Here is a 14,001-nt window from a genome sequence, read left to right as displayed (position 1 = left end):
GTTAAACCAAGCTGGTTGCCTGCCATATTTCCTATTGTTTCTACACATCGGGATGGTTTGTCCCTGTAACCTCAATAAGGATTCTTTAAAATACAGCCAGCTCTCCTGGACTCCTTTCCCCCTCATGGTATTCTCCCAGGGGATCCTACCCATCAGTTCCCTGAGGGAGTCAAAGTCTGCTTTTCTGAAGTCCAGGGTCCGTATTCTGCTGCTCTCCTTTCTTCCCTGTGTCAGGATCCTGAACTCGACCATCTCATGGTTACTGCCTCCCCGGTTCCCATCCACTTTAGCTTCCCCTACTAATTCTTCCCAGTTTGTGAGCAGCAGGTCAAGAAGAGCTCTTGATGAAGCTGCCCAAGTGGTAGAATAAAGTTCAGAGAACTGCCTAAAACCCTCAATATCAATTCAGGTATCTTTGTCACCAAAAGCTCTGAGAGAACAATGTTAATTGCTCCATTAACTTTAATGGGGTGCTAATTCTGAAACTGAATGATACAAATTCATTCTGAACATTAACAACTTTTTCACTTGAACCATTTATTATAACGTACAGCTTATGCACTTGGTCCACAGTCTGAAATGGCCTTCCATGCCAAAAGCCCTCTTTGTCCCTTACTCCAAAACTCCCAACTTCCACGCAAAGTTACTGCAAAATCCTCCTGTTTCCTGACAACTTCAACAGATATGCATTTTCAACACAAAATCCTGAAACATACAAAAAATTGAAATTTATAAGATAAAATAAAGTTTAATATCCAACGAAATTACATGGGGACTACTGCAATAACTATGCTATTCATTTTCATATTACCTGAAATAAAAGCCTTCCATTTTTACAGTTTATCTGACGCTGCTGCTGACATTCTAGTGTGACATAATAGTGCTCTGCAGGAATTAGGAGTGCGGAGCGTGCTGCCGCACCTCCTGGCTTGAAGTGGTTTCCATTATTTATAGGGTTTACAGTTTGGTCCAATGGATCTCAGCACCCTCACTATAAAAATAGTTCCAGCACTCATGGCTACAGGATGCATGCGTGTGGTTATGAAATACACAGGATGTGACATCAAGAACCAGCTATTAATTGTCCATTTGCTCCCTTGTTTTATAGCGTTACCCTTTTTGACCTGAGCACCGAGCCAAAAATTTGGGGTCTTGCAGATTCCAGTTAGGAGAAGAATTGATGGAGTCAGGTACCTTTGGTGTAATCTTGTTTATTTAGAAAAATATACAAAATCCCTTTTTTCCCTGAACACCGCAGGAACCAAACAACAGGAGACCGTTTCCTTACTCTCAGTCCCAAATCTCTCTTAGCTAGCATGGACCCAAAAGCCCTTCCTCCAGGCTTCTCTCAGGACCACACACCAAACTTATCCAGGTTACATCTGGAGTTTCCTTCTCTGTTTCTTGTCTCCCATCCCCAAACACTTTCTATTCAAACAATACCCAGTGAAGCCCTCCGCCCACATAATTCTAATTCATGAGTGGCCTTGGATGTACATGCCTTTGTTTTGGGAAGAGACATCTAGTATTTCATAAAGGAGCTTAACTATTCCTACTATCTGAAACGAAGGGTGGCTGTTATACCCCCAAGTTTCATGGAGGTTTAACCCAAAATATAACAATAAGGATCCTTCCATTCTTTCTTCAACCAGAAATGTCCTCCAGTATGTTTAAAACCAGCAACTAGAAATAGCCTAATGTTCTACCAGCAATATGGAGCAGGCAAGCAGGCTCTGCAGGCACCACACATTGAAATTCAATACACCTCCCTTTTCATTGCTTTCGGTTTACCTTATTCCTCAAGCTTTCTGTAAATTTTCAGTCCACAAGGAAAGGGAAATCAGGAGTGTTAGATGGTACAGATGTGGATTGCTCAAAATAAATTTGAAAATTTGTATTTAATGCTAACAAAGTAAATATGCTGTATTTTAGATCACCACAATTGTCTGACAAAATCTATATGATGAGTAAAACAAACAGATGGGTGACCCCCATTTTTGGTGCATACATCCTATTATCCAACTGTGGGGTTCGAGTTAAGTCTGTCTTTGCAAAATCATACAGAATTGCCTCTACAAAGCCCTCTCTCTTAGTGTATCTTTTGAACCCTTTGACTTTTACTTTTTATATTGCCACATAGATATGTGATACAATCAACAAGCTAATGCAGAAAATGTCATCTTCAGCTTTTATTTTTTCAATTAGAGAGAAAACACCATTCTATAGAGGAATTAAATTACTTACAGATGGCGCTGAGCAAAAGAATTGGGATAAAGTTCTGGGGGATTTTTGGGCTCCATCTCTGCTTTGTCTTTTACTATTATTATTATTAGTAATCATGATCTCTACTGTGGTATGTCCTGTAGATATTTTATGCATTATTATTACTGCCTAGAATCCATCTCTAAAGAAAACCAATTTTCACATGACATGCTAACACTGCTATGGATCTGAAGTATATTTCGGTTCCCTTTTTGTTGTTACTTATGAAACTTGTCAATACAAATGACAGAATTCAGGAGCCTAGAAACCCACCAGTACAGAAGACAAGATGACAAAAAGTGTTTCTCAGCCTAGCACAAAAATCCCGTTCTCATATCAGACAGTATATATTGCAAGAAAGCTCTCTGAAAGCACTAAAATAATCCTTCCCTCTCTATCATATTTTAGATGGAGTTCTCATTCATGGAGTAGTTCGCTTGTAAAAGGTGACGTGCTACAGGATCTCAGGGATGTTTACTGGGAGCTCTACCACCTTTATTAAAAGGGTAAGGGTGCTGAAACTTTAACAAAGGCTTCAGTTACCAAAAATGCTGTTAAATAGGTGTTAAAAATTAAGCAGTGATAAAAATCCCTTTCCCTCTCAGTCCCTCAACTTTCATTCTCTTGGCTCTTGTTTCCATTTCACTGGTTCTCTAGTCATAATCTTCCAGCCCGGACAGGTGTTGAATTTCTTGTATAAAAACAAACAGAATCCCCCTGCCTTTTTCATTTTTTTAAAACTGAAACTTTTCAGGCCACCTTCTTTATACTTCATAAATAAAAAGGAACAAGCCAATTTAAAACAAAAATCTGTTGAGTGTCACCTTTAACACATTCCTACGCCTTGTCCTTACGAAAAATATCAGAGATCAAGATGCATCCTGCATCATGGCAATGCCTTTTAAGCCACTGCAGGAAAACTAGATAGGAAGTCCAACAATAAGATGATGCGATAGGAATTTGTAACTTAAAAGAGTATTTCTACAGCTTTGTCAGCCAACTGAAAGTCTTTTTGCACTTTGTCATAACTGACAAGTTCACTTCATTACAAACCAGCTTCTTACTACAGAGACTCCTTTTCCCCTACCCTCCATATCCCCCAGCTACTGATAATGACAAAAGTTCAACAGTTCTCCAAGTCAGGGAGTCACCCAACCCTTCCCTATGCTAGAGTGTCAGGGCTAAAATCAGTCTGTAAGGGTTCTCAGAATTGTAATGAAGTAACAAGCAGCAAAATTATCCCATTGCATGTAACATCTGCTGTGTCTAAATTTATTAAAATGAAATCATGCAGAGTAAAAAAAAAAAAAATAGGCTTCCATTTTGAGCTTTTTTTATGCTGAAAGAAGTTATTTGATTAATTCTGTTTTAACCTGCACATCTGGCAGTGTTAATGAGGTGTCATGATACTACAAAAAAACAAACAAACAAAAAAAAAACCCCAACCACCCCGCTCCACCTCCCCCCCCACCAAAAAAAAAAGAAAAACAAACAACCCCACCAAACTCTACAAATTTGCTCCATTCTCCTGGAGACAAAAAGGAACTAAAACTAGGAGTTATTTTTAGTTGGTGTTTATTGCCATCATCACAAATTACCCACCAGTGCAAAATATTGCCCTCTTTTGCCTTTCCACTTCTTACTGTTAGTGGAATCTCTTGAGCAACAAGAACTGATTTGTTGGAGCAGACCAGGTGCTTCCATGGGTACTAATAAGGTATTATTTAGAATCAACTGTATTCTGAGTACCTGCTATTTTGATGTTCATGTTGTTGTCAAGCAGGAGATTTTCAGCCTTCAGGTCACGGTGCACAATCTTTCGGCTATGACAATATTCCACCGCAGAGAGGATTTGCCAGAATTTGCGCCTGGCCTCGGGCTCACTCAGACGGCCGTGGTTGGCAAGGTAATCTATGAAAATAATGCATGTTTCAAGGGAAATGTGATAACCCTGTGATTAAAATAATTTCTTTCAAACATTTATGACGCAGAAACAAGAGAAAGATTTTGGCCAATTTCAGACACCAATAGTTATTCGCCCAAGCCCCTCTGCAAAATGGCTTCAGAGCCAGAAAAAAAACATTGTGTAACATAGCGCAATAGTCCCTTCCTCCAGTGATGCATGCTTTGGTTTGATAGTCCCTTGTCATAAAACAGGAACTATTTCCATGGAAACAGAAAGACAGCTGCAATAAATTGGCTTTTGCTATTATAATGACAGGTTTCAGAGTAGCAGCCGTGTTAGTCTGTATTTGCAAAAAGAAAAGGAGTATTTGTGGCACCTTAGAGACTAACCAATTTAATTGCTCAAATAAATTGGTTAGTCTCTAAGGTGCCACAAATACTCCTTTTCTTTTTGCTATTATAATGTATCAGCTTTGTTTCAAGGTTTAGTCACCTGAAGAAGACATTTACACTCCATTCTTCCTCTCTTTGGATATGTCTACACTGTGCTGTAACACCATGGTATAGGCCCTTCCTACACTGACGGAAGGTTTTTTCCCCATCAATGTAGTAATCCATCTTTCCAAGAGGCGGTAGCTAGGTCGATAGAAGAATTTTCCCACCAAACTAGCCACATCTACATCGGGGATCAGGTCGATCTACCTATGAGGCTCGGGCACCACATTTTTCATATCCTTAAGTGACATAGGTAGGTCAATCTAATTTTTAGGTATAGGCCAGGCCTCACAGTGAAGTCTCACCACATGCAGCCTTGCTGCCTAATTATATTTTTTCCACAGAATATAGACAACCAATATCTATGCAACAACAGACCTGTCTGGACGCTGCTCCTTCTCAGACCTCAGGCACTACGATCAGTGTGTTTTTATCATTAATAATTTTTGTGACAGTAAACTGAGTGCTGGAATATAGAGAGCCCTAGAAAAAGAAGTCTCTATGGATCCCCAGAACAGGAACAGCATAGGCAGCAGCTTCTATTCACTGTCCCAAGTGGAGGTCAGTCTCCAATTCAAACCTTTCTCTCTCTCTCATGAGGCAGTAGTGCAATTAACAGCAAAGGTGAAGTAATGGTACTGGAATTACTCAGCAGATATATAGGCGGCAGCAGATGTATGTATAGCAATTGCCATGACAGACTCGTTGCATCACAATAATAAATCTTTGGTGGTGGAATTCAAACAGGAGGGGACAGTGAACATGACATGCTTCATTATTTGCTGGATTAAACCAGTTAAAAAAATGCAAGGTGATTTATAGCTAAATGGTTAGTAGCTAAGCCAAAAATAATCAACACCAATAAATTCTGAGGTTGTACTCTAGGAATATGCCTGACTCACAACACTGGACTAGTCACTACAGCTCAGAGGAGATATAGAATTTATCTCATTAATAGGACTTATTTCTTAGAACTATTTAAAAAGTTTTTGTGTACTATCAGATGCAGTGAAATTTTACTATGAAACTACATGGATAATTCTAATCTTTTAACTGTTCAAACAGAACAGATCTCACATTCATATATACTCCAGCCAGGAGACTGTACAGGAATTATACTGAAAATGTCTACTTTGTGCCTTTTACATGGAACATGAACCATTCAATGTATTTCCCTCTCCCCAATCAATTTGACACACAATCATCCCAGTAACACATTAGTACGTATGTTCTATGGGAACAGGAATGAAATCCAAAGAGAATGCAGGGGACAGTAATTAGTGCAACAGGATGTCCACTAGCTGCCACAGTGAAATATTTGCTTACTGCAATATAGTTTAGATCTCAGCTGTTAGTCTAAAAGGAGTTTCTGTTAAAAAGAGGAAGAGGGAACAGAATGATTTTTAATTTTGTCTTGACTAAGGTTTGGTCCCTGGTTGTCACATCTCTGGAGTAACTCATTTTGCCCATGGCAAAACCTACAGGTTTTCCGTTCATTGGACATTTTCAATTACTGTCTAAAATAAACTAAGGAACTCGGGTTAATATTTGGGTGCAAGGTTAGAGCTAGTCCCTCTTTCATTTCATATAACTGATGACATAATTAGCACCAGACAAGGCTGCTGAATGGTGGCACAATACCTAGTGTAATATTCATATGGTTCACGTAAAATTACTTTATCATCTTTCCCATTATCACAGGAGATTGACTTTAGCAGCATGTCACATGCACACTTCCTCTTACGCACAGACCTGCTGCATCCCAACTTTGAAACAGGAGATCCAGATTTCTCATACTACTGCATTTGCTTCCGCTTTAATTTTTAAAATGCCAACTAATTTTTATTCACAGTACACATTAATATTAGCTAAAAAGTTTAGTTCAACAACTTTCAATAATTCAATCTGTGTGGGGACCATATTGTGTGTGCATTATTTTTAAAGCATTATACTGTAAAATTTACTCCCTTCAGAGAAATAACATTTCTTATTGGCCAGAGGGATGGGAGCAGTCCAGGGCAAAATGCATTCTGCCTGGGGGCATCAGCAATGTACTATCACGTGACATCAACTGCAAACAAACCATCAGAGTATGCGTGCATGCTTAAAACCTCCTCTCCAAACAGATTTTGAATTGTTTAGCTGAACAAGTGAGACGCATTTTTGTAGGAAACCATCATTTGGAGTTACCTGCTAAAGGACAGATTGTCCATGGCCCTTGCAAAGATTCCATTAGTTGACCAGGCCTCAAGAAATCTCACTCAGCAGCAGGATTGTGTGAGGCAGCCCTCTGCCTTTGCTGGTCCATATGATGCCCAGGCCACATGGGCCTCCTCCTCTTCTTTTTCTTCTGTTAAGAAAGGCTGATTCACTGACATCTGGTCTACACTAGAAAATCAGGTTAATTTAGCTGCATCTCTTGGGGTGTGTAAAATCCACACTCCTGAGCTGCATCGTTAAGACGACCTAAGGGTACATCTACACTTAAAACCCTGCACTCTTGCAGCTGCGCCACTACAGTGCTGCAGTATACACACAACGTACGCCGGGGGTTCTCAAACTGTGGGCTGGGACCCCAGAGTGGGTTGCGATCCCATTTGAGTGGGGTCGCCAAAGCTGGTGTTGGCCCTGGACCCCAGCAAGTCTGAAGCCCAAGCCCAAGCCCCATCACACAGGGCTAAGGTTACATGCCCCCCGCCCCGGGCAGACGCCTTTTGGCTTCAGCTTTGGACCCTTGCCTGGGGCGAGGGGCTTGGTCTTCGGTCCCCCCTCCTGGGGTCATACAGTCATTTTCGTTATCAGAAGGGGGTCACGGTGCAATGAAGTTTGAGAACGCTGACCTACGCTAACAGGAGGGCTTCTCCAATTGGCGTAGATAATCCATCTCCCTGAGAGGCAGTAACTAGGTCGATGGAAGAATTCTTTTAGCAGCATCTCTCAGGGGTGAGGATTTTTCACAACCCTGAGAGATGTATTTATACCAAAGTAAATTTCTAGTGTAGACCAGGCCTAAGTCCCAGAGTAGAAACTGCTAGGTCAATGGAAGAATTCTTCCATCAACCTAGCTACTGTCTCTCAGGGAGATGGATTACCTATGCGACAAAAGAAACTCTCACATCAGCATAGATAGGGTCTACACTGAAGCGTTGCTGTAGCGCAGCTGTAGCATTTTAAGTGCAGACATACCTAGAAAAACTAATTACAAACAATGATAGCGCTGCTTCCCCCACTCCTGCTAGAAGGGAAGAAATAAAGGAAAACCAACAGAGCAGGCACTGAAGACACTGGATACAATCCCCTCTCACTGCTCCCTCAATGGTTAGGATAAACTGAAGGGCAACTGGGACTACTCCCCCATTTATTACCCTCAGCACCCTCCACAAGTGGAGGGAGCAGAGAGTGGACCCTGCTTAACAGAGGACTTTGGAAGCTTATGGCATAGGTGATTTGATCCTGAAGGTGGGGATACATAAAGGCCACCTGAAGCAGTAGTATAGGGACTGCTCCATCTGAGAGCCCTCAAGATGCAAATCATTCCAAAGGGATTGGAGAAGAAGTGGAAATATGCCCCAGGGAAGTGGCTAGCCACAAAGAGGGGAGCAAGGCTAAATGCTGCAGCCTGGCTTTCAATCCCAACAGGTGAGAGTTGTCATGCCTCTTTGAACGGTCTATATCCATGATGATAAATAATGACTCAAATGGGATTAGAGAAAACTTGACTATTCTCTACTACCTTCTGCTTGGATAAATCAGAGGAGACCAAACAATATAACCTCATGTTCCTAAAATAAGTTATAGTTTGGGATTTTAATACCATCATAGGCTGTTTTATAAACCTGCATCCCTGCCCCTCATTTTCACAGCAACTCATCAATAGATGATAAATTATTGCTAATTAGTAGCTATAATGAAATATAAAGTTTGCAAAATGTGGAGGATGGTAGAGACAGTCTGCTGCCATTTGGCTGTGATTCCTGTAATGTGGCCGGAGGGGAAATTTAGCAGGAAAAAACCCAAATAAAAAAAGCTTTTACATCCTGCAGGTTGCATAAGGCGCTTAAAAGACACAGACACTCCCCACCCTCCCCCCCAACATTGCTAAACATTTCCCTCTGGCAATATTTCAGCCATACAGAATTTGTAAAAGAACTAATCTAATTTACAAACCATCAATAATAGTTAAGCTATTTCTTTGTGATGTGACACAGAATAAATGTAACATAGCTGGCGAAAGACCATCACACACTTAAGACCATATTCATGGCCAAATTCTGTTCTTCAATTACACACCTTGTAAAGCCACAGAAACTTCACTGATTTCAGTAGTATTGCTCTGGCCTTACATCATTGTCAGAGATGTTGGATTTGGCCTTTAATGAGTAAGGAAGCATTCAGCAGCAAAACTAGGGAGGCACTGCAGTCAGGTGACCTAGGAGAACTATGTTAGGGTGGTAATTTAGGAAACAGTCAATTATGAGGAAGAAACTGCCAAACTGGGAGTGAACCAGCCAGTCAATATGGCAGGCAGGAGAAATGTTCAGTATCAATGAGAGTACACCCACCAGTTCCATGGAAAGTCCATACTTCCTTCCTTAAATCTGATTTAATAAGTGATTCCTTGTCCTGTTTAAAAAGTTTCCCCTATTGTTTCACCTCACATGATAAATGGCCATATTCCTGTGTCTCAGATCCTAGCTTCAGGTCCAAGAGTTAATCTAATGGCTTTCATCAGAAACCTACTGCCATTCTCATTGGTTTCACAGGTTCATTGCCAGCTAGTCCTTCCTATTCCAAATTTAAAACAAACAAACCAACCAACCAAAATTCCAAGGGACAATCAGGATCCTAGCAGCAAGAGGCACCTTGACCACCACACAGCCTGTGACTACTGACTGATAACTCGGTTTGATCACATGCTTGTGCCAACAGTGCAAGTAACATAACTGAAGGAGTCTGGCACCAGCAGGCGAGGAAAATGGATTTCATGGTTAGCTCATTTACCAAAGTCCAATAAAAGCTGCCTCAAGCAACCACCCATAGGACCAGCATAAATCAATTTCCTCATGCACAATGGTCTTCAGCTGAAGGTCAAGGGCAGCTTTAGTGGAAAACTTGGGAAATGGTCATTTAGAGAATGGTGTTTGTATATTTGAGATCTGCAGATGAACAGTACTAAGTATTATTTAGGTTGCCTTGATATCTGTAGTTAAAGCAGGAATAAAATCCCTCTGTTACACAAGTTGATTGATTTTTAGTTTTGAAATTTTACATATTAAGTCTTTCAAGGCTCTCAGTTCTTCACTGCATTGGACAGTCAAGGCAGCAGAACCAAATGATTTTTCATCAGCTATCCAACTCCCATCTTCTCCCTGACCCCACACAGCCCTATCTATCCCAGCATTCCTCAGAGCCTCCCCAGTTGGCTAATCTGCTCCTCCAGCTCAACAGGCTCTCTGTGCAGATAGAGAGTTTGGTGGCTGTGTGGACTGGATTATTCTAATCAAAAGGGACGAGGGAGGGAGGAAGATTCTCAAGAAAAAATTTGCTAAGGGCGCATTTTAAAATTCTTCCTCGACCAAACAAATCATGTAAGAAAAAAACACACAGAAAACCGTAATGACCTAGGAAGGACTAGTGTGAAAAAACTGTAGACTGAATTCACTCAAAGTGTTTAACTAAGGGATTTTAGTTCTAGTCTAATTGCAAATCTTAATGCATTTTTAACTCTGAAGCCACTTCCAACGCCTTCATATTTATTACTGAAGGTGGTCTCATGGAACAGGATTAATCATTTACAGAACTACACATGACAACCATCTTTGTCTGAATTCAACTAACAGGTCAAAGCTGCTGCTTTAAAATGCAAACAAATAAAGATGATGTAATGGGGCACTGAGCCCTGCTTCTGTATGTTTGAAATAATCTGTCTGGAACATCTCTGATTAATGGTTTTACTTATGAATTTCAGTTAAAGTGCTTATGTAATCCTGATGGGTGAAACAGGGTTGTCCTAGGCATTGTAATGCCAAAAAGCAATAGGTCTAGGGAGCCTCTGAGTACATTGGGTAATTTTACTGGATTAGTTAGACAACATTCGGTTTTAAAGGTAGCCCACGGGGGAAAAAATTAGGTTTATGCCTTTGAGGTGGGGTTATGATGCAGAGAAGGCCTAAAGGGAACCCTAGGGCCAGCAGCACAGAGCCCCTGGAATTCCAAGAGCTAAGCAGATCAAAGCAAGCATCACACTGAGAAGATTTAAACTTCAAGACTCCTTATAAGAAATGGAAAGGGAGGTGGATATTTTTTGCTGCTTTTAAAATTAAATAGGCAGCTAGTATTGTTTTTAAAATTATTATTATGAACAACTTTAAGCTTTATTGTAACATGCATTGTTTGCCCGGACTACTCAAGACCTGAATGCTTGTGTAGGAGGAACTCTCCGAGTTGGCTTCTTAAATCCCTTCATGCTGTTTCACATCTGAAACTCCTTGATGAAACATAGGAGCCTTGTCTTATAACAGGCTTATTCAAAGTGATACAAGCTATGAAAGTGAGACCTTGGAAGATTGTTGCAGTTTTCATAATGTAATAAAAATACTATAACGATAAATAATAATAAATAGCGTGTAATAAGAATGTCAAAAACAAATTTTATTTTTCCAAGATCACTGCTTTTATCATTTATATTCAGGTAAAGGAGAAAATCCCTGGAAATATTCATTTTTAGGAGGGAGTTCGCGAGACTTGACATTTTAGTGAAAGGGGTTCACAGGTTGTTAAAGTTGGGTAACCACTGCTCTAGGGGTATGTCTACACAGTGGGGAGTAAACCTCCCAATGCCAGTAGACAGACTTGTGCTAGCAAGGCTCAAGCTAGTATGCTAAAAATAGCAGTGTGGACACTGCGGCTTGGGCAGCAGCTCAGGCTCTCAAGCCCATCCAACCCCCTAGGTCTACGCTCGGGGGCCTCCTCTGAATCTCTTTGGGAGCCACAACATCCACACTGCTATTTTTAGCATGCAGGCTCTAGCCCTGCTAGTGTATCTGTCTATTCACACTGGGAAGCATGCTCTCCACTGCAGTGTAGACAGATGCACACTGTAAAATTTTATGAGTTGTTTTATTAAGACCTAATTTAATAACTAAACTTTTAAATAAAAAGATGGACTTTGTTAAAGGTATACCCCACGGAGCCCTTCAAAGTGTTATCCCTCCACAAACGTGCTCTGGGACCCTTAAAAGGATACTTCTGTGAAATCAGGGAAGACTAAACTTGGCACTTCTGCCTGCTTATTTCTAAGGTAAAAACAAGCAAGGAAAGAAACCTGCTCTAGAAATTAAACCCTTCAGAGATTTTTTTTTTTAAATACCTTATAAAGAAGCAAAAAAAGAAGTGCATAAACCCTATTTAAATAAAATATCCTTTGTAGGTCTCCTTTAAAAAAGTGAGTTCAAGTAGCAAGAATCTCCTTGGTATCAGGCTGGGGCTCCTTTCTAAATACTGGAGGTTTTTTTTGTTTTTTAAACAATCTCCTCTCCCCCAGCCAAGGGGGGTAGGAGAATTAAAGGTAGAAAATTTGAATCGATATTAGATAGCTATAGAGATAAAAGGAAAAAAACCTCTACAATAAATAGATGAATAGCATTTCATGCACTATACTCCGCCGTAGAAACACTGCTGGTTGCTGACTACATTTACACGGGGTGACTCAGGAGGGGAAAGATAGTCTTGCGGCGAAAGCATAAGACAGGGTGCGACAGGAGGGCAGGGTTTATCCTAGTTCACACAGTAATGCTTTGTGAGCTGGAACAAATTGCTACCTACTCCCCCTTTTCTCCCCCAGAAGTGTCTGCAAATTTTGAGTGGCTCAACTGAGATACCCAGAGCCTATTTCCAGAGGTGATGGACAGCTGAAATCAAGCTATAAAGTTCTCTACATTTTAAAAGAGCTGTACAAATATTCACTAATTAAGCCTCACAGTGGCTCAATTAGATATATGCACTCCAGGATAAGTTGTGATAAGCTCTTTTGTGCGCACACAAGGGAAGGGGAGGTGCTCCCTCACCCTTACAGCAGCTTATCACAAACTGGCATTATAAATATTATTTCTCCTACTTTACAGATGTGGAGACAGACACAGAGGTAAAGTTATGTGCACATGACAACCTACAACTCAAGAGTTTTTGACTCTCAGTCAGATGCTCAATCTATAAAGACTACAACTGCTTCCTCCGTCAGCAGAAAAATTGCTCTCTGGAGGCCTGATCTACATTAGAAAATTAAGTGAGCTTAACTATGTTACTTGGGTCTCTGAATGGTGTAGTTAAGCCGATCTACCCCATGGTGCAGACAGTGCTAGACTGACAGAAGATTTCTTCCATCAACCCAGCTATCGCCACTTGAGGAGACAGATCACCTATAACAACAGGAGAACCTCTCCCGTTGGCATAGGCAAGTGTCTATGCTGAACTGGTGCAGCTGCAGCAGTATAGCTGTGCTGCTATCGCATTTTAAGCGTAGACAAGCCCTAAATCTTCCCTATATAAAGTCTCCATCTGCAGCCATATCATATTATGGGATCTGATAATATCTCAACAAGCTAAATCAAATTAGGCCTGGTCAACACTTGGATGGAAAGTCAAGGAAAACCCTGATAGTGCAGAGAGTGGTGTTGCTGACTGCATTTTTTCTGAGTTTCAATACTGAACCAAGGCACTGGCATTGTTGCTGGAGATGACATCTTTTAGGCAAGATGTAAAACAGAGCTCCTCACCAGGCCTGGTCATCAGGAACCCTCTGATGTTTTCCAAGTGCCGTGGGCAAACATGTTTGGATAGTGGTGCTCTGCTTTCCCAAACACTTGCACAAATTCAAACATACAGGATTCCTCTGTATTGCATTTTTATCTGAGCAATGAAAGAATGTGGACAGATAAATGATTTATTACAGTGCTACACCACAATTGTGGTCATTTACTCAGTTTATTGCATCAATGTAATAATAGTTAGAGAGCAGCAGTCACCCTTCCATCATTCTTTACACAGAAAATTAAACCCAGAGAGCTTTCTCTCTCTCCACAAATGCGCCTCCTAATGACAACTTTGAAATTCTTCCATCATACAATATTTAGCTCACTTGATCATTTTGTTATCTCAATGAGCTCTTTACAATAATAAATATATTGGGAACCTTCCTCTGTCCATACTGCAGTGATACCATTCATGCTGCGAAAGACATGGTTGCATTAGCATGCTACATTTTTGTTATAAACAAACCCTGATTTTAAAGGGATTTATGAATAGTCAGTCAGGAAGTGCCAAATTCAGGCTGAAATCTGA

General features: G+C 40.7%; 1 protein-coding gene across 1 annotated transcript in view; it reads right to left on the bottom strand.

The window, feature by feature from the left end:
• SIK2 (salt inducible kinase 2) overlaps positions 1 to 14,001 on the bottom strand; it is a 116,551-nt gene that overhangs the window by 53,342 nt on the left and 49,208 nt on the right. Inside the window, exon 4 of the mRNA XM_084611632.1 lies at positions 4,012 to 4,173. Within this exon, the coding sequence (XP_084467758.1) occupies positions 4,012 to 4,173 (162 nt within the window). The remainder of the gene's footprint in view (positions 1 to 4,011; positions 4,174 to 14,001) is intronic.

The sequence above is a fragment of the Lepidochelys olivacea genome, assembly GCF_965140295.1.
Source record: "Lepidochelys olivacea isolate rLepOli2 genome assembly, chromosome: 22".
NCBI lineage: Eukaryota > Metazoa > Chordata > Testudines > Cheloniidae > Lepidochelys > Lepidochelys olivacea.
This window is presented reverse-complemented; position numbering and strand designations above follow the sequence as displayed.